Source organism: Biomphalaria glabrata, chromosome 14 (genome assembly GCF_947242115.1).
Source record: "Biomphalaria glabrata chromosome 14, xgBioGlab47.1, whole genome shotgun sequence".
Lineage (NCBI taxonomy): Eukaryota > Metazoa > Mollusca > Gastropoda > Planorbidae > Biomphalaria > Biomphalaria glabrata.
In genome coordinates, this window is record NC_074724.1 from 15309484 (window position 1) to 15335115 (window position 25632).

The 25632-nt window shown below is 34.2% G+C and overlaps 2 protein-coding genes across 13 annotated transcripts; one reads left to right on the forward strand and one right to left on the reverse strand.

Moving 5' to 3' along the window:
- Positions 1–1475: 1475 nt before the first annotated feature.
- Positions 1476–14373, reverse strand: LOC129922862 (uncharacterized). 7 transcript variants are annotated; one of them, XM_056010744.1, is made up of 5 exons: positions 14303–14373; positions 13038–13097; positions 11701–11873; positions 4022–4214; positions 1476–2731 (listed from the first exon to the last, which is right to left on the reverse strand). In XM_056010744.1, exons 1-5 carry the CDS (start codon positions 14316–14318, stop codon positions 2706–2708), a joined length of 468 nt encoding a protein of 155 aa, XP_055866719.1. In that variant the 5' UTR covers positions 14319–14373; the 3' UTR covers positions 1476–2705. The 7 variants fall into 7 exon arrangements, with proteins under 7 accessions (XP_055866719.1, XP_055866717.1, XP_055866723.1 ...); XM_056010742.1 differs by having other exon boundaries at positions 1478–2670; XM_056010748.1 differs by lacking the exon at positions 14303–14373 and adding an exon at positions 13888–14007 and having other exon boundaries at positions 1480–2670.
- On the forward strand, positions 13438–25632 carry LOC106078200 (uncharacterized). Of its 6 annotated transcripts, none has more exons than XM_056010738.1 (9): positions 13438–13664; positions 14546–14640; positions 14806–14905; positions 15167–15269; positions 22215–22544; positions 22993–23178; positions 23275–23346; positions 24109–24246; positions 25202–25632. In XM_056010738.1, exons 4-9 carry the CDS (start codon positions 15176–15178, stop codon positions 25408–25410), a joined length of 1029 nt encoding a protein of 342 aa, XP_055866713.1. In that variant the 5' UTR covers positions 13438–13664; positions 14546–14640; positions 14806–14905; positions 15167–15175; the 3' UTR covers positions 25411–25632. The 6 variants fall into 6 exon arrangements, with proteins under 6 accessions (XP_055866713.1, XP_055866714.1, XP_055866711.1 ...); XM_056010739.1 differs by having other exon boundaries at positions 14806–14850; XM_056010736.1 differs by lacking the exon at positions 14806–14905 and having other exon boundaries at positions 14546–14691.

Here is a 25632-nt window from a genome sequence, read left to right on the forward strand (position 1 = left end):
CATTAGGCTGGTTGCTTAGCTTTTGGTCCTGTGCTGCACTGGTGAGACGGGTGTGGCTGGTACTGATGCTGTCTGCTGGTGGGCTGGCGTAGTGGATCCAGGCTCCGTGTGCAGTCCAACTTGTATGGTTGCAGAGCTAAGCTGCGTCTACCAATCAGTTAAGCCAGTGACGAGTCTGTGGCTAGCGTTGTTACTTGGACTCTTGAAGGATGAGTAGGTCTGATGTCTACAGATCTGGTGCCAGCAAATCTGCTATCAGCTTTAGGTTGCTAAGATTTCAGGCGGGTATAGCCTATAGATAAAAGCTGCAACGATATGATGTATGCGTCGGTTTAGCCATAATGATAACACTGGGAGGTAGATGCCTTTCCGTGAAGGACATCTTCAGACTGATGTATAGAAACCATAAGCTAGTTTCATATTTATCAAAGGGACCTAACAAATGAATAGTGTCCCATCAAGGGAGATAACAATAATAATGGGGACTCCCATAAAGGGAAATAACAAACAGTAATAAGTGATATATGATAAGTAATACAAGTGTCGTTCACCAATCACGGTGAGTAGCAAGTACCTACATCGCTTAGATAAATGAGATGAAAGGGGAAGGGGAGATCAACGTCTGATACTCGCCCAGGCTCTCACATAAGTAAACATAGAGCATAAGTAAATACATACTCAGTAATAAGACATGTTTACATAAATGTTCGGATAATTCCCTGCCAAGGAATTAATCAATGATACTACGTTGAAGGCTCGTGCTGAGCGCTAATATATCAGAGTTAAAACAATAATAGTTAAAGAGCTAAATACATCTGGTAAGAATTGTTAATAAACTCTAGTCCAGCTGGTTTGAACATTTAGCCACAAAAGTCATGATATAAAATATAAGTATACAGTAATCTACTTACATTATCCATGATAAGAATGCACAAATAGGTACACAAATAATGTAGTAATAAATGCACAAATATATATATACATTACTAAGTAAAATGGTTCTCAAGCACTTTACTAAGTTACATACCACCAATCCAAAGTGAAATAAGGGAATGAAAATAGTCTAGAGCTCAAGCAAGAGATAGATGTGCTCCCTGTGGGCTCTCCAGCGTGAATGAGATCGGACGATGAAGTTTGTCCATATACACGTGGATAGAAAGGGGGGGGGGTGAGTGGCGGGAGATAAGTGCAAAGGTGGTCTAGACTATCTGGCGTCTTTGACAAAGAGATCCTCGCTTGACCGTGACGGCGTTTCCGGGAGATAGACATTGCGCGAAGGCGCGAGTTGAAAGTCCAGGAAATCATCCCAGGTGGTCAGGTGGATCATGAAGGGGAGATTATCAGAGCTCGGCACATCAAGGGAGATTATATTATGATAATGGCTAGTGCTAGACGAACAGCGTTGCCCGAGGCGTTGAGTTGAATGGGCACTTTGAAGTGACCAGCCGCTCCCGGAAAAGGGGGGGGGGGTCAACGGATGTTTGCCACGATAGATGGAGGGAGTGTAATCTTAGTCTGAATGCACATAGCTACCCAAACCAAGTTGTTAGGAATGTTTTCTTGGATTTTCTTATCATCCTTTTAGAACAATCATTTCTTTTGACAAAGGACAGGTTGGGGTTCTATAGAGCATGGTCCTCTATTTTATCAACTGTATACATATTAACAAGAAAATTAATGTTTGCTACATAGGCTTTCCTTGTTGTTGAGGTATATCTTTTGTGTCTAAATGTAACAATTTTATTTTGCCTAGCCTCAAAGCACAAGTGATACAAAGGCAGTCAAAATTTCAAATAATAACAATATATAAAACAAAATCAAATTACTCAAGATAATTAAAGAAAATATTAATAAAATAATTAAAGCCTATTTAAATGATAGTTTGTTTAACAAAATGTGGACATTCTTCCCAAGCTAGTTTACTTTTAATAAAAGATTTTAGCTTCCCTTTCTATTTTGAATTATTGCTGCGATTTGCTGAATAATTTCAACCTTTTTACTGCAAGCAACAATTATCTGTGCGTTTTTTGCTAACGAAGCTGTCTGGGTATAACCACATCTATCCCATACTTAACTTTTTAAATTGTAATTTGAAATGAAATAACTATTTACATATTGAGAACTATTTATCTTTGGTCAAAATATTATATTATATTTGAGAGATTCTTATATATTAGCCAGTAAATTAAGCATTCTTTTTATTATTTTTATAATTTATATCCCCATTGTTAATCTCCCAGTTTCTCCTAAAACCGTGTAATTGTTTTTTTGTTTTTTTTTAATTTAACTAAACGGTCAATTTCCAATAAACTTTATGTAATGTTAAAACATTTTACTTTTTTTTTCATTTTCTAATTTTATATCCATAAATAGTGATCCGAATCACGGTTTGATACAAATTCAAATATGGCAATCTATAAGAAACAGCTATATATCCCTATTGGTCACTCAGACCGACTTATGTCGCTCAGACTACAGCTAGATGCCTATAGATTTGACACTATCATAAGTGTTTATGCTCCCACGTTACAGGCAAAACCTGATACCAAGAAAATATTCTACGCTTACCAGTGGAGTGTCGTGTGTAAGGTGGACACTGCTGACAAACTCATTATCTTGGATGACTTCAACGCTTAAGTGGGGAACGACTACAGCACTTGTCCGAGAGTCCTAGGTAGACATGATATTAGCAGTTGCAACGATACCTACAGACTTCTGTTGGAACTCTTCTCTGAAACAAAGCTTGCTATAACCAACACAATTTTCCAACAAAAAGCTGTTTTAAGACTACATGGATGCATTCACGCTCAGAGCACTAGCACTTGTTGGATTACATAACAGTGAGGCAGTGCAATATTAAAGGTGTGATGCACACCATTTCAAAGCCTCCATGCAATAAACACTCCGAGCTGAGATTGATCCCATATAGCATGGTCCAAGTGTTCTGTAGGGTTCGCCTGTCTCTGTACAGGGTGAAATCCCCTCGTGCACCAGTTCTATCTGTTTAAAGACTAGTCGTATCTTCTATTCCTTCCATTCCTACAACGTAGTTGCTTTCTCCTGCTCATAGATCTACTAGTTTCGCTTTCTGTTGCAACGGGGAAACTGACTACCGTTCCATAGCCCGAAATCGTTCTGCCTTTGACATCTCTCGCATTGATGGTATAATTTGAAAACTGGGCTATGGTTTCTCTCGCATTTCTTGTTTACCTTTGAACCAATCAGCGTTTTCCGCACATCCGGCAATCAGGGAACTGTTGCAGGGTGGAAACCCGTAAGAACGAGACTTACTCTTTCCTGGGGTAAGCCTAGCTCTTGGAACCGACACAATGCAGTCTGCATAATAGATGTCCTCTTGAGCCGACCCTTACCCATCCATTCGTCGACTAGTAGCCTAAGTTGGCAGCAACAGAAGTCATGTTCCAGATGTTACCTAGTAAAACCTGCTCAGACCAAAATTCACTGTAAATTTAAAGCCCCTAACGTGGTAGACCACTTCACATATCTACAAAGCGAAGTATAAAATGACGCTTTGCTTTCAGGGAAGTGGATAACCGTCTGGCCAGGGCTAATAGTGCTTTTAGACAAGAGTTTGGCAGAATAAATCGCTCCGCCTGCCTACAAAATCAGTGTCTACGAAGCAGTGGTTCTCTCAACCCTTCTATATGGATCTGCGACATGGGTATTATACCAAAGGGAAGACCGCACTACAAACAGCAATGTTCTTGCAAACACCGGTATGAACAGCTTAAAGGGACTTCTTATGGTCCGACATTTACGCTGGGCAGGGCATGTAACCCGTATGCCAAAAACTTTGTATTTCACGTTTATCTTGTGTGAATTTTTCCTGTGTATAACAAACTTGTAATATGTCACCCGTACAAGACGCGCAATCTTGTTCTGATTATTTGAACATTTGATTGAAGGGTAACACTTAAGAAAATGGAAATTTAAGCTAGGCCCTATTATTCATACTACAAATAGTACAAGACAATATAGTTGTTTATATAAAGAAACTTACGTTTAATGGTCGGTAAGGTGATCACTTCACTCTCAAACTCAATTTCGTTGTAGAGCCCTTTCAGTCTCCAAGTTGATTGGTTGAAATCTTCTTTCACGTGTATGTACGCATAAATTTGAAATAATTTTCCCTTTTGTACACAGTAGAACGTTTTATTTTTATGGTCACACTTGTTCAAAAATAACACAGAGAACTGAAAATATTAATAAACAAGGTTTCAAAGACAGTTTGTGTTGAAACACAAACTCTAAATCGACCCCCGATAGGGCCGGTCCCACAGATTGCGATGCCCTATGCGAAACGGATTGCTCGGGGCCCAGTCTGGAAGAGATAAGGATAATAAGTGAAGATTAATATTTTGTATTAGAAACTAAATTCGTCTTTGCATTTAATTCATTCTTTACTAATTACAAAATCACTCTCAAATCAACCGAGCCATTTACAGTAGATGGTAGTTTTCCAACAAAAAGCTGATAAACATTCAAATCTGCCTTTTAGACTTTCTATCAAATAGCAAAATATCGCTTTTAAATTTTTTTTAGAGGTCGAGATAGATTTAGATCTATATTTGTATGCCAGTGACTATTAAAGTAAATTAAGTATTTAAAATTATTGTTTTGGTTAAAATTCACCTTATTATTAAATTTTTATTAAATGAAAGGTGACAATGCAATTTTTTTTTTGAGAGTAGGATTGGCGTTTTCCATATTGAATAACACCCCGAAATGACAATTTTATCTGTTTTTAATTAGATTTGCATGAGTTTTAAGAAGATTTTTATAATATCAATAGATTTTAATGACTTTTTCGTATATTTTGGAATTTCAGGAGAATTTCAAGAACACTTTAACAACAGGCCTAAGTGAAAATGGTTTAATTTAGTAGGCCTAATTTACACCTAGAATTAGCACGGGGCCTATGTAAGTGCGGGGCCCACTTCGGCCGCAAAGGTTGCAGGCTTCAAAATTTTTAGAAAGAATATCTGAATGAAATTATTTCAAAGACAAATGACAGCGAAGAATGGAGAAAGAAGGTTGGCAGTATATGTGTAGTGCCCCAACGGTCCAGCAGATCAAAGGATAGGTGAAAGTGAATGTAAAGCTAGATGTGAACCTGGCCTAACTAGTTCCCCTTTCAGACATTGTGGTCTACAGGGCAGATGATGTATAGTTCATCTGTTTTTGTGGCCTACGGTTAACGAGGGTGTCATGTAGCCAGCACAACAACCAACCACTTTTACTTTTCCCCAACTAATGTCAGGGACCAATTAGAGCTGGGTGGACTCAGAGGCGCCCAAGGATTCCGAAGTTAAAAATCCCAGTCTCCACCAGGATTCGAACCCGGACCCCCGGTTCGGAAGCCAACGCTTTATCCCTCAACTACCGTGCCTCCGCTGGCGTAACGGAAGCCTTATAATTGAAGTAATTTTTTTTGAAAACGCTCAATTTTTTATTCCAATCCTCAAGAAAAGAAAAGAATTACGACGCATAGTTGACAATGAATCGGTACAAGAAAATGCAGTTTACAAGATTATTATTCGTTTTAAATTATGTATTACTTATAGTGCATACTAAATATATTTTTTCTCTTTTAAGAAAAGTAAACATTTGTTTGTGTATAAATATAGTACTTAGTATAACAGAACTTACATAAATTAACAATACAAATATAAAAACAAAATTTTTTGACAAAAAATCTACAACCGTTTACATTAATGAGTTAAATTTATGGAAAACGGATATCCCCCCTCCCCAAATAAAGAGCCTCAAGTGTTTGAGTGTTTAATAGTTAATAGTTGTAAAAGTGGTGTATTTTTTTATGAAAAAACAGCTTGCATAAGTGATTTAAAAATTAGATTTTTCGCTTTCAGAAAAGAAAAAAAGTAACCGTTGCATCAGAACTTTGAATGGTCTAAAATATTGTGTTGTCAGATTTTCAATATCCTTTCTAGTTTACGAGATCTAAACTGGACAGACTGACAGACATTTCACACAATACTAATAGCGTCTTTTTCCCTTTCGGGATCCGTTAAAAATAATATGTTGTATACCTCTTACAATATGTCTTTATATCTTTCATTTTTAGAAAAACAGATCTGTATTCACAAGATCTTTCCACCTTCCTTCCACTTCTGGTGCGTACGCCAGAAGGCAATCCAGGAGCCTTCCTTTATACTTGTTCTCTATCTGAATCTATCCAGTGCCTCATTTCTCCAACTCTTAGTATCAATTTTAAAGAGCTTCTTGTCACTTTTGTATACATCAGTAAACCTTAAATTAGGAGGCATACGTCTCTCCAGTCTTCTATTAGTGTAGATCATTTTACAAAATAGCTTGACCATGTGGCATTCTGTAAACATGACCAAGCCAGCCAAGGAGTCTGCTGATAATAACAGCGTTGATGTCCTGTCACCCTGCTATTCACAGAAATTTCTGTTTGGTTATTTTTTCTTGCCACCTTAAGCATCGTTGGAGAAAGATATTTAGCTGCCAAGAGTAGGTTGACCTTCCCTGTCGCATAGCAGAGTGATTAGTACGCAGTACGCTAGACTAGGGCTTTGGTATTGGTAGTAAGCAAGGTATTGTCCCACAATCTTTTCTGCAGTCGTGACCTGGTTCTGTTTGCCTTGGCTAATCTGTTATTGATGTATGTAAAGAGCTTTAGGTACAGTCCTTACATAGACAAATGGCTCGATGTACTAAGGGTATGATTCTATTAGTGGCGTAATTTAATGCCCCAACTGTAGATCTTTACAAGCGTATAAGTATTGTAAAGTGCACTCAACAAAGGAGTATAACATTTGTATTTATTTACAGCAAACAATGTGTTACACATATAATATGGAATACATCATCATCAATACTAAAAGTACTAAATGTGCAGAAATTAAATACTACAGGGCGCCTAGACTAGATGCAGTAATAAATTACATGAGATATCGTGACACAACATAGCATTACCCCAAATATTTAGTACACACAATGCAGAAATAGTATCTCCTTAATCTAAGCAATACAACTGACAACAATCACCAACACCCTATTCAGACCAGGTCAGCTCTCCAACTGTCTAAACTGACCACAGAAAACCTTATTGTCCCCCTTTGAAAACCCCTTGCTAAAACAGCTCACCACTAACAACTAATGAAATAACAATCACACCCACAATCTCACATCTTACACACTCCTGCTCTTGACAGTGTGTTTATTTAGTAGCACAACTTACGTTAATAATATTATGTAATATGACCAAATGTTTTATTTTTGTAGTATTTAAGGCTAAAGAAAAGGAAGAAGCCGCTATTTTTTTTTGTACAATTTCTCTGCCTATCCATTCCTTTTGTCAAGATTAGATTGCAAACTAGAAAAAGTATTGAAAATTAATGAAATTATATCTAACTAGTCGACCGGCGGCGTAGCATACGCCGCTATTTTGCAGGGCTGAAGTTAGGCCACTGCAACCTATGCGACCGCAGTGGGCCCCGCACTTTTATAGGACCCGCGCTAATTTTAGGTGTATAAATTATTAAATTAATCCATTTGATAACTTAAAACAGATTTCCCGTGGCCTCTTGTTGATTTAACAGGAGGTCCTGGAAATCTCCGGAAATCGCAAAATATACGAAAAAGTCCAGGAAATATCCGGAAATTATTAAAATCTTTTGAAAACTCATACCAATCTCCTGAAATATATAGACGAAAATTGTCATTGTGGGGTGTCATTCAATATGGAAAACGCCAATCCTACGCGCGATAAAAAAAAACGGCATTATGCAATACCCGCAATTATGGAATCTAGTGAAAAAAGCTTCTCGCGCCTCAAACTAATGAAGAATTACTTAAGGTCAACAATTCTCATAGATAGATTGTAACATTTTTTGGTAATTCTTGCTTTTGAGCGTGTTCTATGTAGGAAATAGAATTATTTTTATGATGTACTGTATGACTCGTAAAGTAATTCTGTACGTAGTAAAGAATGAATAAAATGCAAAGACGAATTTATTTTCTAATACAAACTCTTAATTTTCACTTATTATCCGTATCCCTACCCAAATTTGGCCTCGCGAAATCCGTTTCGCATAGGGCTCTATAATGGTTAAGTTCGGCCTTGCTATTTAGTAACGGATGAATACTACTTCTTAACCCCCCCCCGCCCCTCTTTTTTTTCGCCTCTTAATTCACCTAGGATAACTCCCTCCGTTCGAGTTGCAGAAATAAAAGAGTGATCTTTCCATGGTGTCCAAACTCTTGAGCGTGCTCTGTCGCCTCGATAGTTACTACAGTGTAGATTATTCCCCCCCCCCCCTTTTTTAACGTGAGGTAGAAATTTAAAAAAAAAAAGTGATCTTTCTTGGTTACAACGGTCCGTCCCTGCTATTTTGTGACTACGTGTTCCCCCCCCCCATCTTGTTTTCTCGCGGACTATCTGCAGAAATAAGAGAGTAATCTTTCCTTTACTTCTTCTCGTTTAAACTTTTTAGGGAAGAAGAGAATTATTTATAGAGATAGAAAATTTTACGGTCGAAAATACGTTTTAATTGTTGTTTTTTTCAAGTGAAAAAACAACGCCATGTTATTGGTTAACTGCTTTTTTGGGGCTAATATTACATTAATTCTATTTCTTTTGAATATGTTGAGAACCTTTTTATATTAATAATCAATTGTTCAATTTGTTTCGAAAAGAGAAAAAACAAATTTAACTTTTATTTAATTGCACTATTACTTTAACTAATCAAAATAAAACTAATGCTTGAATATTTTTGTCCATTGTCGCATCATTGAGAGGAAGTGGAGAGGGCGAAGCTGAACTGTTGTGATACACAAATTCTCTTTTTTTTTTTCTTACTTATATATTTTTTACCTTAATCATTGTGACAAGTCGGATTAAGATATTGGCCGTTTTGGGTGTCTAGGGGGTTTTATAGTTTGAGAATCCTTACTTGCACATATAAACTACAAGCACAGCGTTATAATGCAGGCAACAAATACTATATTTAGATGTAAACTTATGTACAGTTTATTATACAAAATAAGATAATGAAAGGTGAAATGCTGCACAGTGGCTAGTATGGAATCTAGCGTATTTACACATGTAGGAGTATCATCATCAGATATTAGAACCAAGTGGTCTGAGTGTCATTAGGCTGGTTGCTTAGCTTTTGGTCCTGTGCTGCACTGGTGAGACGGGTGTGGCTGGTACTGATGCTGTCTGCTGGTGGGCTGGCGTAGTGGATCCAGGCTCCGTGTGCAGTCCAACTTGTATGGTTGCAGAGCTAAGCTGCGTCTACCAATCAGTTAAGCCAGTGACGAGTCTGTGGCTAGCGTTGTTACTTGGACTCTTGAAGGATGAGTAGGTCTGATGTCTACAGATCTGGTGCCAGCAAATCTGCTATCAGCTTTAGGTTGCTAAGATTTCAGGCGGGTATAGCCTATAGATAAAAGCTGCAACGATATGATGTATGCGTCGGTTTAGCCATAATGATAACACTGGGAGGTAGATGCCTTTCCGTGAAGGACATCTTCAGACTGATGTATAGAAACCATAAGCTAGTTTCATATTTATCAAAGGGACCTAACAAATGAATAGTGTCCCATCAAGGGAGATAACAATAATAATGGGGACTCCCATAAAGGGAAATAACAAACAGTAATAAGTGATATATGATAAGTAATACAAGTGTCGTTCACCAATCACGGTGAGTAGCAAGTACCTACATCGCTTAGATAAATGAGATGAAAGGGGAAGGGGAGATCAACGTCTGATACTCGCCCAGGCTCTCACATAAGTAAACATAGAGCATAAGTAAATACATACTCAGTAATAAGACATGTTTACATAAATGTTCGGATAATTCCCTGCCAAGGAATTAATCAATGATACTACGTTGAAGGCTCGTGCTGAGCGCTAATATATCAGAGTTAAAACAATAATAGTTAAAGAGCTAAATACATCTGGTAAGAATTGTTAATAAACTCTAGTCCAGCTGGTTTGAACATTTAGCCACAAAAGTCATGATATAAAATATAAGTATACAGTAATCTACTTACATTATCCATGATAAGAATGCACAAATAGGTACACAAATAATGTAGTAATAAATGCACAAATATATATATACATTACTAAGTAAAATGGTTCTCAAGCACTTTACTAAGTTACATACCACCAATCCAAAGTGAAATAAGGGAATGAAAATAGTCTAGAGCTCAAGCAAGAGATAGATGTGCTCCCTGTGGGCTCTCCAGCGTGAATGAGATCGGACGATGAAGTTTGTCCATATACACGTGGATAGAAAGGGGGGGGGGTGAGTGGCGGGAGATAAGTGCAAAGGTGGTCTAGACTATCTGGCGTCTTTGACAAAGAGATCCTCGCTTGACCGTGACGGCGTTTCCGGGAGATAGACATTGCGCGAAGGCGCGAGTTGAAAGTCCAGGAAATCATCCCAGGTGGTCAGGTGGATCATGAAGGGGAGATTATCAGAGCTCGGCACATCAAGGGAGATTATATTATGATAATGGCTAGTGCTAGACGAACAGCGTTGCCCGAGGCGTTGAGTTGAATGGGCACTTTGAAGTGACCAGCCGCTCCCGGAAAAGGGGGGGGGTCAACGGATGTTTGCCACGATAGATGGAGGGAGTGTAATCTTGTCAAGAGTCTAGTGTGACACGTGTCAAAGTGGGGATAGTAAAATGTGACATCGATGCCAAAGGGGTGGGGTTGGATTGAAGGGGTGGTGGTTGTGTTTTTAGCGCTTGAACGCTAAATTAGTGCAATTGATGATTAATAGCGAGTAAATAAATTAATTAAATGCTTAGACCTGAGTGATATCTTGAGTGAGCTAAAACGGTTCGTCACAATCATCAGTTTCTGTTCTGATGTGCATGATACATGGCTCTGTTATCACCTAGTGTCAATAAATTTTGAACAATCTATACAAAGTAAAATTAGAAATATGTGTATTACTTTTCATTTCACTTTCACTCTCTGAGGGGGGAGGATGAGTGGTAAAGTGCTTGGCTTACGAAACCTGGGGTCCTGGGCTCAAATCTTGTTGAATACTGGAATTTTAAATCTTGTGATTTTAGGGCGCCCCTGAGTCGACTCAACTCTTATGGGTAGCTGACTTTAGTTGGAGAAAGTAAAGGTGGAAAGTAAAGGCGGTTGATCGTCGTTGGTGGTCACGTGACACCCTGCTCGTAAACCGTTGGCTAAAGAATTATTCTCTTTCCTATAGATCGCAAGGTCTGAAAAAATGAGCTTTTTATTCACTCTTAAACTAGCAATATATTATTAATGTTAGTTTAATCAATACAAAAGACAGCAACAAAGCATTTCTTTGAAGTGAGGGAAAAGAAATGAAAGAGTTAATAGACCAAAAGACGCATGAGTTTTGTTGGCCATATTCTTTAAATGACATACGCTTCCAAAGTACATCAACAGGACCTTCTCTATTTAACTTTGTCTAGTAGACCTACCTTAATGGAAGAGCTAGCAAAAGTGAGCACGAATCGGAAAGAGACTGTACACATTGCTAATGACAGGTCTCCTAGATATTTATTGTATAATCAGTTATAGATAGAAATCTCCAATACACATTTAGTTATTTATATAAATGCAACATGTAGAATACATTAAAAATAAAATTGCACATAAATAGATTAATTAAAAAATTTACAAACCTGTAGAAATTCCTTGCTTTTATTGGTTTTAAATTCAAGATATAAATGATTATCTTCTCCATAAGGCTTGTTTTGGACAGTAACTTGTCCTATAAGTTCGATTGTCTGGTCTATCATTAAAAACGTCGCTGCTGTGTATTCGTGTAATTTACTTGTTACGTTTTCTAACTTTACTAAAGATAAAAACAGAATAATCAAAATTCTATAAACAACTCTATTAACATTGTTTCTAACAAAGATCTCATTCAGTGGCGTAGCTAGGGTGACGGGATGGGGGGGGGGAGAATTTGAAGATCCCCCGGGCCCCCACTTGAAGGGGGCCCCCAAACGGGTTTTCGAAATTTGTTTTCTTGACATCATCATGGTTCACTAGAAAGCTTCCAACAGGAGAAATTCGCAACCGCTCTTGGCTTCTCTTCTCTCCACATCTGAATTAAGGTTTATAAATATATCTATTCAATAATTAAATACATTATCTCATGTCATGAAGTCGAATGTCAAAATACAAGGGGCCCCGAAATAGGTCATTCCCTCCGGGCCCCCAAAGCCCTAGCTACGCCTCTGATCCCATTACAAAACAGGTTTACATATAATAAGAAATATTTAATTATGGTCATTTTGTCCTATATTTTAATTGTAGCTGTTAAACACAGTTAACTGCACTTTTATTACATTTGCATGTTTTTCAACCCATTAACATTTTTAAAACAATGGAGAACAAAATCTTTGTTAAAATCTGTGGCCTTAAAGTAGAAACTAAAGAAAAACGTTGAATAAACAAACAAATTAAAATTCCTCTCTACCCAATAGAAGAGATGAAAATGATAGAGTTGGGAATATATGAGAAAAGGACCAGCTTACATCCCAATTACAAAAAGGACACCTTTTTTAAGCTATCTCGACATGACCAGCGCATGATTTTTCAACTCAGAATCAGACACAACAGAATGAGATAACATATGTTCCGGAAGCTTAATGTCGGTACCATCAAAACTAGCCCTTGGTAATCTCAAGCATCACCAATAATTTCATTTAGCCATGTTTCAGTGAGACAAATCAGCGAGCTTTCACGGTAGAACTGTCTGCAGCAACAATCAATTTCGTTCTTGCCGTGAGTCTGACCCCAGGCAAACCGGACTGTGAGAGGAAGCTCTTGTCACTTTTGCTGGCCTAGAGTTCCAAGAGCCAAAGGCTCAACTCTACCAGACATTCCAAGAAGAAATTAGATTTCTCTTATCGTTTAAGATTTTTTTTTAAAGTTACTAGACATATGAAATTATAGTTGTTATTTTGGAAAGCATTTCTATTGCTTATATTGATGTACTATTTTAACTTACCTAAGGGTGTAACTGTACAGAAAATAAGTAGTGGATACATAAAATACATTTTGTCTTGCCCTGGTAGAAAGCATAATAATGATGTATTAATTTTGCATAAACAATATTATACATGTTTTTATTTTGAATATAATGTCTAACAGTGTAAAAAATGAATTTGACGAAAAAGAAATCCAGAGTTATAACTAGTATTATCCGAATATTTACGTTTTTAAAACTGAATAAAAAAATGGTCTTATATGATAATGTATGTTTATATTTTTTAGTCCTGTTCATACTGTTTCCATTAAATAAATGTATGTAGTCTCTTCCATTATTTTTTGTAATATTAAAGGGAATTCCCGTAGTGACTTGGACTTCCAGGAAATATCCGTCTACCTAGTTACAAATACGTGTAGTTTTAAGTTCTATTAGGTGATACACCCTTTGTAAATAAAGGCTTATTTATTATTCAAAGCGTACCTGACCACAACTTCTGAAACCAATAACAACGAAAACAAATATGATATATTAAGGAAGTCTTTTTATTGTAAACTGTTTTAGAATTTATTTAACATTACAAATAATGGGGTACAAAGATGAACCGTACTGAATGATGTTCTTTTTCCATTTTATTGTTTTATACAGGTAAGATTCTTAAGTTTATTGCAAAACTAAAAAAAAAAAACAATGAAAATATTTATAAAAAAAAACAAACTACTTGACGAAATTGATAGACCATCTTTTTTTTTTCAATTTAATGTTATTAGAATTTTACATTAAAATGTAGTGCTTACCCTATAAAAACTTAGATTTGAATTAGATCTGTTTGTAATAGTTTTTATTAGAAATGTGTAAATTTACTACTTACAAATTTAAAAACTTGGCCCCGATCTTTACAAGATCTAGATGCTATAAATTCTTCTGACTAAATAGTTTTCACTCGGTCTATAATTAAACATTCTATTATGGGTGCTAAAATAGTTTACGGCCCCCAAAATAGGAATAGACGCTATTAGTTTTGTGCGGTCTGTCTGTCCGTCCGTCCGTCCCGTTTATATCTAGTAAACTAGAAAAGGTATTGAAAATCCGATAACATGATATTTTAGACAATTCAAAGTTGTGATGTAACGACTACTATATTTTTTTTCTGAAAGTGAAAAATTAAATTTTTAAAATCAACTATGCAAGTAGTTTTTTTCAATACATTACACCATTTTTACAACCTTTTACTATTAATAGTAACAAACACGGGAGGCTATTTAGTAAGGGAGGCAACTATTTACCAAATATGTAACACATTTATGCTAACGGTTGTAGATTTTTTGTCAAAACCTCGGTATCAATTTTTTTGTTTAGTGTGATTTCATGCTTTGAGCTTTCTCAATACACTATGATCCTATCACTTGTCCCGACCAGGTGGGACATGGGTTGGAAGGGAACGAATTGGGTATATCTGTAAATATTACCGTAATAGATTTTAAATGTAGTTTAAAAAAGAAATAGAACTACCTGAATTTGAATTCCAGGGTTCAAGCCTACTCAAGCTGACACACTAACCACTGTAACAGAGGAGTGATTGTGAAAAAAAGAGGTTTTACTGCTATCAATTGTTAGTTTCAAGGTATAAAGTAAAGTATAAAGAGGACTAATTCAACATATACCACAACATATGGTATATATATCGTCCTTCCTTTATTTGATAACAAACAAAAAAATAATTATAAAATAGTTAATTAACTTTTTGTTCTTGTTTTATTTTGATTTTGATTAATTCTTGTTTTGTCAGGTTAAAGAAATAAGTGAGAAAAATTTCAGCTTGATGTGAAATTAGGTGTGAGAGAAAACAACTTGTTAAAAAGTTTTACCAGACAAACAAAAAGACAAGAGTGAGTTGATATAAGCTTTAAAATTAAAAAAAAATACCTTTCATAACAGTTGAAAATCATTAAAATATATTTTAAAAAATTACAGACTTATCTAATCGTATGTTGGAATTGCTAGAAAATCTAACTAAAACAATTGAACTTATGTTTACTGTCATAGAGATTTTTAAAATTAAATTATAATAATGATTTTAAAAAAATATTATATATTTTCGCAAAGAGATTTTTCTATCCTTTAATGTTTTTTTTATATTTTTTATACAGATTAAAATAATGAATACTACATCAACTTTTATTTTCCAAGAACATTCTAGATTTAGAATGAAAAGATTAACACCATTTTTGTTATCTCTATTCGTCCTAACAGGTTAGTCTTTGTTTTCCCCTATGTTTGTTTTTTTCAAGAAAAACACATTTATATTACTTTATACTTTTAAAGTAAATTAAAGTTCCCCTATAGGGCAGATGATGTAAAGGTCATCTGATTATGTTGCCTACGGTTAACGAGGGTGTTATGTGGCCAGCACAACGACCAACCGCCTTTATTTTTTTCCCCAACTAATGTTAGGTACCAATTAGAGCTGGATGGACTCAGAGGCGCCCGAAGATCCCGAAATTAAAAATCCCAGTCTTCACCAGGATTCGAACCCCGGATCCCGCTTTACCGCTCACCCATTTCGTCTCCATGTATGGTCTAGATCTAGAGAAAATAGAGTGGATCTTATGAGTTATTTTATTTTAATCTTGAAATAGATCTACACCTAAGTCATGCTATTGTAGATCTAGATATAGAGATCTATAGATATGTTTTGTCATTCACTACTGTTTCAAAAACTAATCATTAGAATGTGTAAATCGCTAATCATGTGTCATTTAGTTATCTAATTATGTATGTATGTATGTATGTATGTATGTATGTATGTATGTATGTATGTATGTATGTATGTATGTATGTATGTATGTATGTATGTATGTATGTATGTATGTCCCGAATAAAATCAAAACTGTTTTATCAATCTTTATAAAACAAACTGGACAAGTAACATATGGAAAGTAGCCTTAAAAGAAACTTAACACCCTCAAAAAAAGTTGCCCAACTCTAGGAAAGTATTATTATTTCATGGATCTAAGCCATATATTCATGTTTACATTAGACAAGACCGAAAGGTCGGGCATGCGCAGAACCCAAAATCTCTCAAAGCCTAGATCTAGATCTAGCCTAATTCTAAGATAAAAGAATTGCTATTGGCAAAGATAATTTTTAGCGGCCCCCGTAAGAGGAAAAGCCACTATTAGGTTTGTGCAAAATGTCCGTCTGTCCGTCTATCGCACTCAGAACTTGAAAACTAGAAAGATATAAAACAAAATATTATTTCACCATGCGATGCGGCTTGAAAAGTTAAGGTGCCACAGCTACTTTTGGTTTTCTAAAAGCAAACCGTTTCATTTATAAAATTAATTATGCAAGCGATTTTTTCATAAAAATACACCAATTCTAAAACAATTACGTAAATGTAAGGGAGGCAATGTTACAATATGCTAACAAAGATGAACAATTTTTGTGTTTTTTTCGTTATCACTAAGTCAAATATATTTATAAAATGTACAAAAAATGTTTACAACAAATATAAATAGTAGTTGAAGAAGTTTTTCTGGTCAACTAGCTGCTAAAATTAAAAGAAAACATTTATGTTTGTTTATAAAGGCTAAGAATGTTCTTTGTATGTAAATATCACGCACATTTTTTAAAATGGACTTTTTTATGCAGTTACTTTCGTGCAGTAGCGTAACGTCGCAACGTGACAGTGTGACAAACAAATTCCTACAAAATTTTTTAAATAAGCAGATTTTATTTATTTTTTGTTTAGTGCCCCATCAAGATAAAAGACTCTTATTTTTGTGTATTTTGTCTGTTGGTCGGTCTGTTCGTCACGTTTAAATTAAAAAACAACAACAACACTAAAAGCAATTGAAAATCTGATTTAACCTTTAATGTTCCTTTAAAAACATCTCTATAGTTGAAACTATCTATAATAGATTGTTTCGGATGGTTTTAGTAAAAAAAAAAAAAAATCCATGTCAACGAATTTCTGTTAGCTCTTCTAATTTATATTAAATTTAATTTCCATCTTTAAAGGTTTCAAAACACTTGATCAATCATACATTGTTCCGGTATTTTGATGTAAATAGTATATAAATGCTAAATGAAAATCTCCATATTTATATTTCATTAACTATAAAGTTGTTCCTGAAATAGTTATATAAAAAATAAATTATGTGAAATGATTGTTTGAAATCGCATTATTGACTTACATTACACTTATATTCTTTGACAATACGTCACTATAGTTTAATTATCGATATCAACTCGTTCCGTATTTTCAACCTAAAACAAATGTATGTCAAATGACTTTTTTTTTCAAAAGTACCGACAATAGATTATTCAGGATTTTAAAAGAAGAAACTAATTTACTTGAAACGATTATTGAAACTCACTTTTAGTGGCCCCCGTAAGGAGAAAAGCCGATATTAGGTTTGTTAGACTTATTTTACTTTAAATTTTCTTGCTGAAACATAGCAAAAGTTTTTAAATCGGTAAAGAATTTCCCGATTTAGTTTTGAAAAAGAAATCGACCTACATAACATTATAAATCTTACAAATCGTCGCCAAAAATGTTCCGAATTTTATTAGAAAAATCTATTAATGCCAAATAACTGTTTGAAATCCCTCTTCAAACAAATAAAACAAATAATATTCTTCTCATTTACAAAAAATGGTTGTTCCGGATTTTTATGAAAAACATTTTAACTCTATTAATTTTAAATTGCACTTCTATCTTAGCGTACAATTAGTTTTCTTGCTTAAACGTTACAAAATCTAATTTTATCGTAATATTATGTTCCGGATTTTTAATGAAAATAATTTCCTAGCCCCAAAGTATAGTATGAAAATCACTACATAAGGCTATGGTAGATTTAATTTTTATAGTAGATCATCAAAAAAAAATTTTTTAACGGTATTTGATTTATCTGAAATTCTCCATATTTCTCTCTCACTCTCTCTCTCTCTCTCTCTCTCTCTCTCTCTCTTTTAATATATATATATATATAAACATCCGGAACGATCTATAAAAGATACTTAAAACTATTTTTTGGAAGGAAAATTAACGGTTAACCAGATTTCAATAGCTTTTAATCTTTTTTTTTTCAATATAAACTTGACGGATAGACAAACTGACAGAAAAAATGCACATATGCATATATATATATATATATATATATTATAAAGTAGAATGTGAGGGGTATGTATGTATGTATGTATGTATGTATGGATGTATGTTACTTATAGACATCAAAACCGCTTGACCAATTTTGATAAAACTAGGCAGGAATGTTCCTTGGGTACCAACTTAGACCGTAGTGTATGTATTGTAACCCTAAAACAAACTTAAGACCCTCAGTTGTCCGACTCTATTAAAGCTATAGTATTTTATGGATCTAGGCCATGTCTACAATGTTGACATGAGAAAAGATCGAAAGGATTTAGACCTAGATCTAATTTTAAGAAATACACTTTGCGCAGATAGTTTTTTACTTTGACACATGAAAATACAAAAGAAGATCCATTGATTTCATTATATAATAAAATTAACCTTCAATTTTGTGTTTCAAAAGCATTTTTTACATTAATTAGTTCCTTATATCTGTGATTACAGATTTCCTGACGAACATTCTTTCATTAGACAATTCCGTAATGAATCGCGTACTAAATATTAATTCGTTTAATTGTTTACTTTATAATCCCATCCCTAGATCTAAAACTCTAATTCAACTCTAAGATGATAAAACTTCTCTTCGCACAGATAGTTTTATACTTTAACACATAAACATATTAATTAAAGTCCATTCATTACATATTTTGATCAAATAAACATTCAAATTTGGTTTTCTAAAGTTACATTCGCCCACGAAAGCTGCGAAGCCGAGTTGAGATAGGCCTAGATCTATATTTATTCATGAATCGCGTACTAAATATAATTTCGTTTAATTGTTCACTTTATAATCCCATTCATTTAACAAAGCTATCGCTCTTTTCGTTTTTAATAGATAAGAATGTATCGACTTCGGGTAAACCCATTTTCGCAAAACTAATTTTCGTAGCGAAAGAGGAATAACGTGAAAGGATCATTAGCTACGTTTAATATACATCTAAATCCAATCCACTAGATTATTCAAAAGCATTTTTTACATAAATTAGTTCCTGATATCTGTGGCTACAGATTTCCTGGCGAACATTCTTTCATTAGACATTACTATTACCAAATGGTTACACATTAACACATCTCTCTACTGAGTCTATTCATAGGCCTAGGTCTAAAACTCTTATTGAACTCTAAGATGATAAAACTTCTTTTCGCAAAGATAGTTTTATGCTTTAACACATAAACATACTAATTATTGTCCATTCATTTCATATTTTAATCAAATTAACATTCAAATTTGTTTTTCTAAAGCATTTTTAATACATTCGTTAGCTGTTCGCTAAAGCTGCGTAGCCGTGTTGAGATAGGCCTATATTCATTCATGAAAAAAGTTCACGCATGCACAGCACAGAATGAACTCTATAAAAGCCCTTTTTAACTCTAGATTAGTGTAGATTTTGATCTATGTCTACCTCAAGATCTACTTTATACTTTAACATACAAAATTTAGTCTATTCATCTCAAATTTTAATCAAATATATGTAGGCCTACAAGCAAATGTTTTAATTTGAAAAAAAAATGGATTTAAGCCTATTAGCTATTTTGATTTGATAGCTTCATTCACACTATTTTTACATTGACACATTCGCTTTACTTATTACATTATTATTTCGTTTAATTGTTTACAAAACACTCTCAGTGACTATATCGAAAGTAATGCGCAAATAAAGACCCGCGGGTCGCGGGTAACATATGTCTAGTCTTTATATAAAATACTATAAGAACTCAGTTTCCGGTATCTGTATGTATAGCTCTCTCTCTCTCTCTCACTGGTGTTAATAAAGACATTTTTAGTCCAACTATATCATAGGCCGTGTGTCATTTTTTTTTCTTTTACGTCACATGGAATGAATTCTTTAAAGAAAATGATCATTAGAACTCGGTGCACTAATGTTTTTTGAAACTCGCCAATGTTCTCGTATTGTTAAAGACATTTTTAGTCTAGCTATACATATCGTCACATCATGTTCCAGAGGTTCTGTTTTCCCTCACACGTCAGGACAGACATTTTAACTAGTAAGACAAATTGACATTTATCACCACTCGTTCACCACTATGCACCTAACGTTTTTCGGGCACTAACAAGTGTATTTAATTTTCTCTCTCCACATACTTGTCTCAAAATAACCTCACTCTTTACTAATGAATGATCATGATCGCCTACCAATAATAGAAATTCTAAAACTTACGCTTTTCTTGGTGTAAAAACATCATCACCTTATTAATGACCTTTATATTTATACAACCATACATACAATTCATACATACAACAGAAATAAATACCCGTGTAGTTTTGACTACTAGCCAAGCCAATTAATTAAGAATGAACAATTGAAATAAAATCTATTTATAACTTATGTACACAAAACGGTCGTATAGCGTTAAATTTTACTGGCTATCTGCACAGCCCATACGTTTGTTCTCTCCAACTAGAGTTTACATCTCTTCTTACACTACTATTGGATATAGATTTGTTTCGTTTATGGTTGTCATATCTACTTCTCTAACTTCTAACTTGCTTAGTCTAACTTATTAATTAATAAAATGAATGAGAAAGAGTGTCTCTGCACTATGTCTTTATAATTAAAGTATTAATAAAGTACTCTTTCAAACCTTGCGATCTCAAGGGTACATGGTCATGAGGTTATGGTTTTTTTGGCTGATAGAGGGGATAAGGAATGCTCAGGTTTATCATTAGTTGAATCTCTAGCTTGAATAGTGATGAGGCGTGTTCGGTACTGCTCAAATTCTTAGATTTAAAAAAGGCGGATATCCATGTAAATGCCGGATAGAGAAGGAAAACTGTTTTTATAACTGCAGTGACGGACACATTTGTTCAGCTTCAACATGTGGAAGGAAATGAAGAATTATAATTCAAACCACGTGATTAAAATGGCACAGCAGGAGTAGAGCTAGGGACGATGGTCGATATGGATATAGTACAGAAAATCTTGTTTTTGTTTTGTAGGTCAGCAATAAACATTCTTTTAACAGGGTAGCTAATACTAATAGCTGGTCGTGAGGTTTGCGCGCTGAACTGTCGTTTGGATTTATCGCTGGTCCCGGGTTCAAACCCTGCCTGCTTCCATCCCCCGTTTGGACTAGGAAGTAAATTATCTTCAACTGAAGTAACATCCGAAACATGTAAAACATTTTAAAAACATTACAACAACAGTTCGTTAAGTCAGCTATTTATCTTAACTGACCAGAGTTTGCGACGTCACAGGTCAGTCTTCAAGCCTACTATAGGTACTGTGCTTTTGATCACCATTTGATGATCGAGATGTCCGTATTTCTTACGTGTACAGAAAGTGAGTTATCTCAGCGGATTAGAGTGATAATGTGTCAGGGAGGGGGTATCATATAAGTGAAATAACCAGACTGAAGGACACTGACTGTTTATAGTTGATACTGTAGCTAAATAAATCAAGAGGGTGTATATAAGGATAATGTCACCTCTGTATTTTTGACATCATAAATGTCACTGTGGTTATGTTTTGATCCTGTGCTACTATTGTCGGTTTATCAATGTAGGCGTGGTGGTGACATTGGGTTCATGTTATAAATCACAGAATAATGAAATGACGCTGGATGTAGCAGACACAAATAAGTTTAATATAACATCACATAGTGAATACGATATACAATTCGACCCAGGAATGGTCAGTATTAATCCAACAGAAATATCACCAATATAACAACTTAGTAACTATTTTATAACCAACTACTTTAAACATCTAACCCTACTGCTTATATATTAAGTGACTCTATCAAGTGCTTGCTACAAGATCTCTATGTTGACTGACTGCCTTTAACTCTCTGGTTCACCTAAGGTCAAAAGTGTTCACCCTAGGGCAACATGAGTTGTGAATAAGATTCACAATATGGAATTAACATTTACAATATAGAATTAGGATTTCTACTCTATGGCACCAACTTTGAGGTGGTGACAGATAATATAAAAAGTATTTAAAGAAATATCTATATTTTTTTTACTTCGATTGAAAAGTAATATTTAAGTTATTGTCACACTTGTTTCATGTCATCAGATATTTCGAATTCGTGTAGGTCTACACTAAAAATTGGAAGTCTGTACACCATTCAGGTCAGTATCAGACATACCTACAATGATCCATTGGAAGTGGTTCTGTTGAAAGACACCTCACCAGTCTCTGTTTGTAGACAGAATTTGGTTTGTAACGACTACAGAAACAACACAGAAACAAAAATACATTCTCTTGGTAACGACACTTTTGAAATACATTTTTCTATTAAAAATGTGACTAGACGCGATGCTGGATTACTGTCAGTCAAATATCTTGGTTTGTCCAGCCTGAGAAACTCTGGATCTCTGTATAGGTGCAAAATGATTGTATATGGTAAGTTATAACACTTTAGAAATACAATTTCTATTCTTATTTTATATATTTTATATAGGTGTTTCTGTTAAAAGACACTTCTGTAGACTCCATATGTATTGACACAGAGCAAACCTTACATATGTTTCCTAAAACAACAATTATTTGATGTGTTTATTTTAAAATATCTGGATTAAGTCAATATTTTTATTAAAAATGTTTGAAAGTCAATAAGTTTTAATGGCTTTAGTCAAATAAACTTATAAATAAACGCTGTCAACTACACATACATACATATTGGTTACGTAAAGCTTAAATGTAAATTGACTAAATTTGCTACAGTTAATTGATTTTCATAGATCTAGTCTTAAGTGTGGATTTGGACACTGCATCAGTTAGATTTTAATGCTAACATTTGGTTAGCGTTAACAATCGTTTTAGTTTCCCGCATATTTTTTTATACTTGTAGATATCGACGCCTTAACGTTGGACGAGTGTCCTAATGTTGTAGAAGAAGGTTCAGAAGTTAAGTGTCTGTGCAAGAAGAAAGACGGCGTCACACAAGACATCCGACTAGCTTGGTTTGACAACAATGGCAAGGTTAATAACAAGGAAAACCATACTCTGTATTACGTCGCAAACGCTACCAATCTAAGTAATATTTCTTTGTACCTTCATTTTTCAATATTTTTGTTATTGTAACTTAACAATATTTTTGATTATATATTGATTTGAATACTTATATATTTAGCCTTCACATGTCAAGGCTGGGCAAATGATGGAGCAAAAAGTAGGCCATTGATTTACCAACCCGTTTTAAACTGTAAGTACACTGTAATGTTAAAATAAAAATTAAAAAATGTAGATAAATATCAATTTCAATATATATGGATTTCTGTTACCTAATGAAGTCGTTGATTTCACAGTTATTATCTGCAACAGGTATTAGGTTTATTTCTATCAGTCGCAAATGTCTGGGAAAATATCATCGACGAAACTGTTGCTTTCGAACTTTGCAAGATGGCTATAAGAACATTGGGATAACTATGGCGAAGCCCTGTCCGTTGTTCTTACTCATGGAAGCACAGTCATACACTCTGCTCGACAATACGCTGCCTACATAAATGCTTCCGGAGTTTATGGTGGTGAGCAGTCGTTTGCTCCGACCCACCTTATTTGGATAAGTGTGACTAGTAGTAATTCATTTAGAAAATGTGTTATGAGCACACACACACACAATTCATAGTACTCCTCACGAGCTTGCACCAGTGCTGAAAGTACTTTTTTCAAGCATCTTTTAATCACGTTATAGTGGCGAGGGATTGAAGCGAATGTCACTTCCCTATTTCAAAAGGAATTAAATGTGAACGATAACATTTCAGACCAGTATTCTTCACCAGCATCTCATGCTAAAATTCCAGAGTTCGTAAATGTAGTAACAGCATTAACTATTTAAATACAGATATTTAATGTTTTTACACAATTATGTTTTTTAAACATCAAGCTATACGTTATGTAATAAACATAACATCAAATTATACATTACGTAATAAGCCTAACATATTTTTTCTTGAACTCATTTCAGTAAGAATTGTGAATGCTCCCCCGGCCTATTCCAAAGTTACTTCTGAGAAAAGCCACTTTTCAATCAGTTTTATTGTGACTCTAGTGGTGGTTTCTGTATCATTTATAGCAATTGTAATGTACGCATGCTACCAGAAAAGTAAGAACATTTATACATTATCAAATTTATTTTGTATGCAATATCAACTTTCGTATGCTACCAGAAAAGTAAGAATATCATTATAAAAGAGACTTAAGTATGCGACAAAAAAGGAAGATACCTTTAAAATATTAACAATAATTTCTTGATGCATACAGCGCTGCTTACAAATTTACGCGGACTTCATACCAACAATGCAATCGATAAAACAAGAAAAACATAGAATTAATTTAAAAAAAAAACTCTTCAATTAAATTTTATTGTATCAATATTTTGAATTATTCATGTAAGTATATGTATAACTGGCCTAGACATAACAAATCTGTGCGATTAGAAATGTTTTTATCATTTTGTTTTTGTTCAGCTTTCTCAATGCGCTAAAGAGTCCTAAAGTTGCATAATTCAATCTATACCACATCAGTCATGTATGGTATATTTTACTTGTTCAAGATACCAAAACAAAATAATTAATTGCAATAGTTAATTAACTGATCGGTTAAATTTTTTAATTGATTCTTGTGTAGTCAGGTAATATAGATAATTTTGCACAGTTTCAGCTTAATTCGAATATGGGCGTGGGAGAAATAACGTGTACAAGCTCTTTACCATACAGACAGACAGATTGAGTTAATATAAATTTGTAAGAAAGACAGCTAAGATGTACACAAAAGTAACACAAGTTTTAAAAGTGTAATTGAATTCGTTGCTTTAAAGAAAGAAAGAAAAAAGACGTATCTCTTTTCTTATTTAGCCAACAACTGTATTTTGTGTTAGGAAATAAAATGTACAGCAGTTTGGAAGATTAATAAACTGAATGCACACATGCAACTATGTTGAGTAAAATATATGTTAAGATTTTCAACATGTAGTTTTTACAGATTTTTTTAAAAATTGGGTTGATTAATTTTTTTTTTCCAAATAATAAAAATCAATGTTCTTTCTTTTGGTTTTTCAGAGAATCGTAAACTTTGTTTGAAGTTCAAGAATAAATTTGTACAGATATTAATTCAGAAAAAGAAAACGTTTTCTAAAAAAAATATAAATCCTAAGAATGTCTACATTGTCAACTTATTAGAAACTACACGACCTAATAAGTTAACGACCACTACAAAAGGATCTAATAGTTACCATTTGGTGGGTTCTAGAGACGCCTCTAAAATATAGAAACTTCAAAATGTCAACAGAGTGTAGATAGCAAGGGTTCATCTCATTAACTGAAAGACCACATTAAGATACAGAAACTTGATATGCTAACAATTCTTAATGATATTAACAATTTTTATTTGTAATAGTTAAATCAATATACATACTGTTATTGTTTTATTAAAATTAACAATATAATTAATAACTTATGTAAGGACTTTCTTAAATACAATCTCTTAACAA

What these genes read in the sequence shown, in the direction of transcription:
- LOC129922862 (XM_056010742.1), bottom strand. An exon ending in CTGTACAGTTACACCCTTAG is followed by an intron (nt 11,874 to 13,037) that starts GTAAGTTAAAAT and finishes TTTTATCTTTAG; the next exon opens with TAAAGTTAGAAAACGTAACA. An exon ending in CACCTTACCGACCATTAAAC is followed by an intron (nt 2,671 to 4,021) that starts GTAAGTTTCTTT and finishes ATGTCTACCTAG; the next exon opens with GACTCTCGGACAAGTGCTGT.
- LOC106078200 (XM_056010736.1), top strand. An exon ending in CGCAAACGCTACCAATCTAA is followed by an intron (nt 23,179 to 23,274) that starts GTAATATTTCTT and finishes TTATATATTTAG; the next exon opens with CCTTCACATGTCAAGGCTGG. An exon ending in GTACGCATGCTACCAGAAAA is followed by an intron (nt 24,247 to 25,201) that starts GTAAGAACATTT and finishes TTGGTTTTTCAG; the next exon opens with AGAATCGTAAACTTTGTTTG.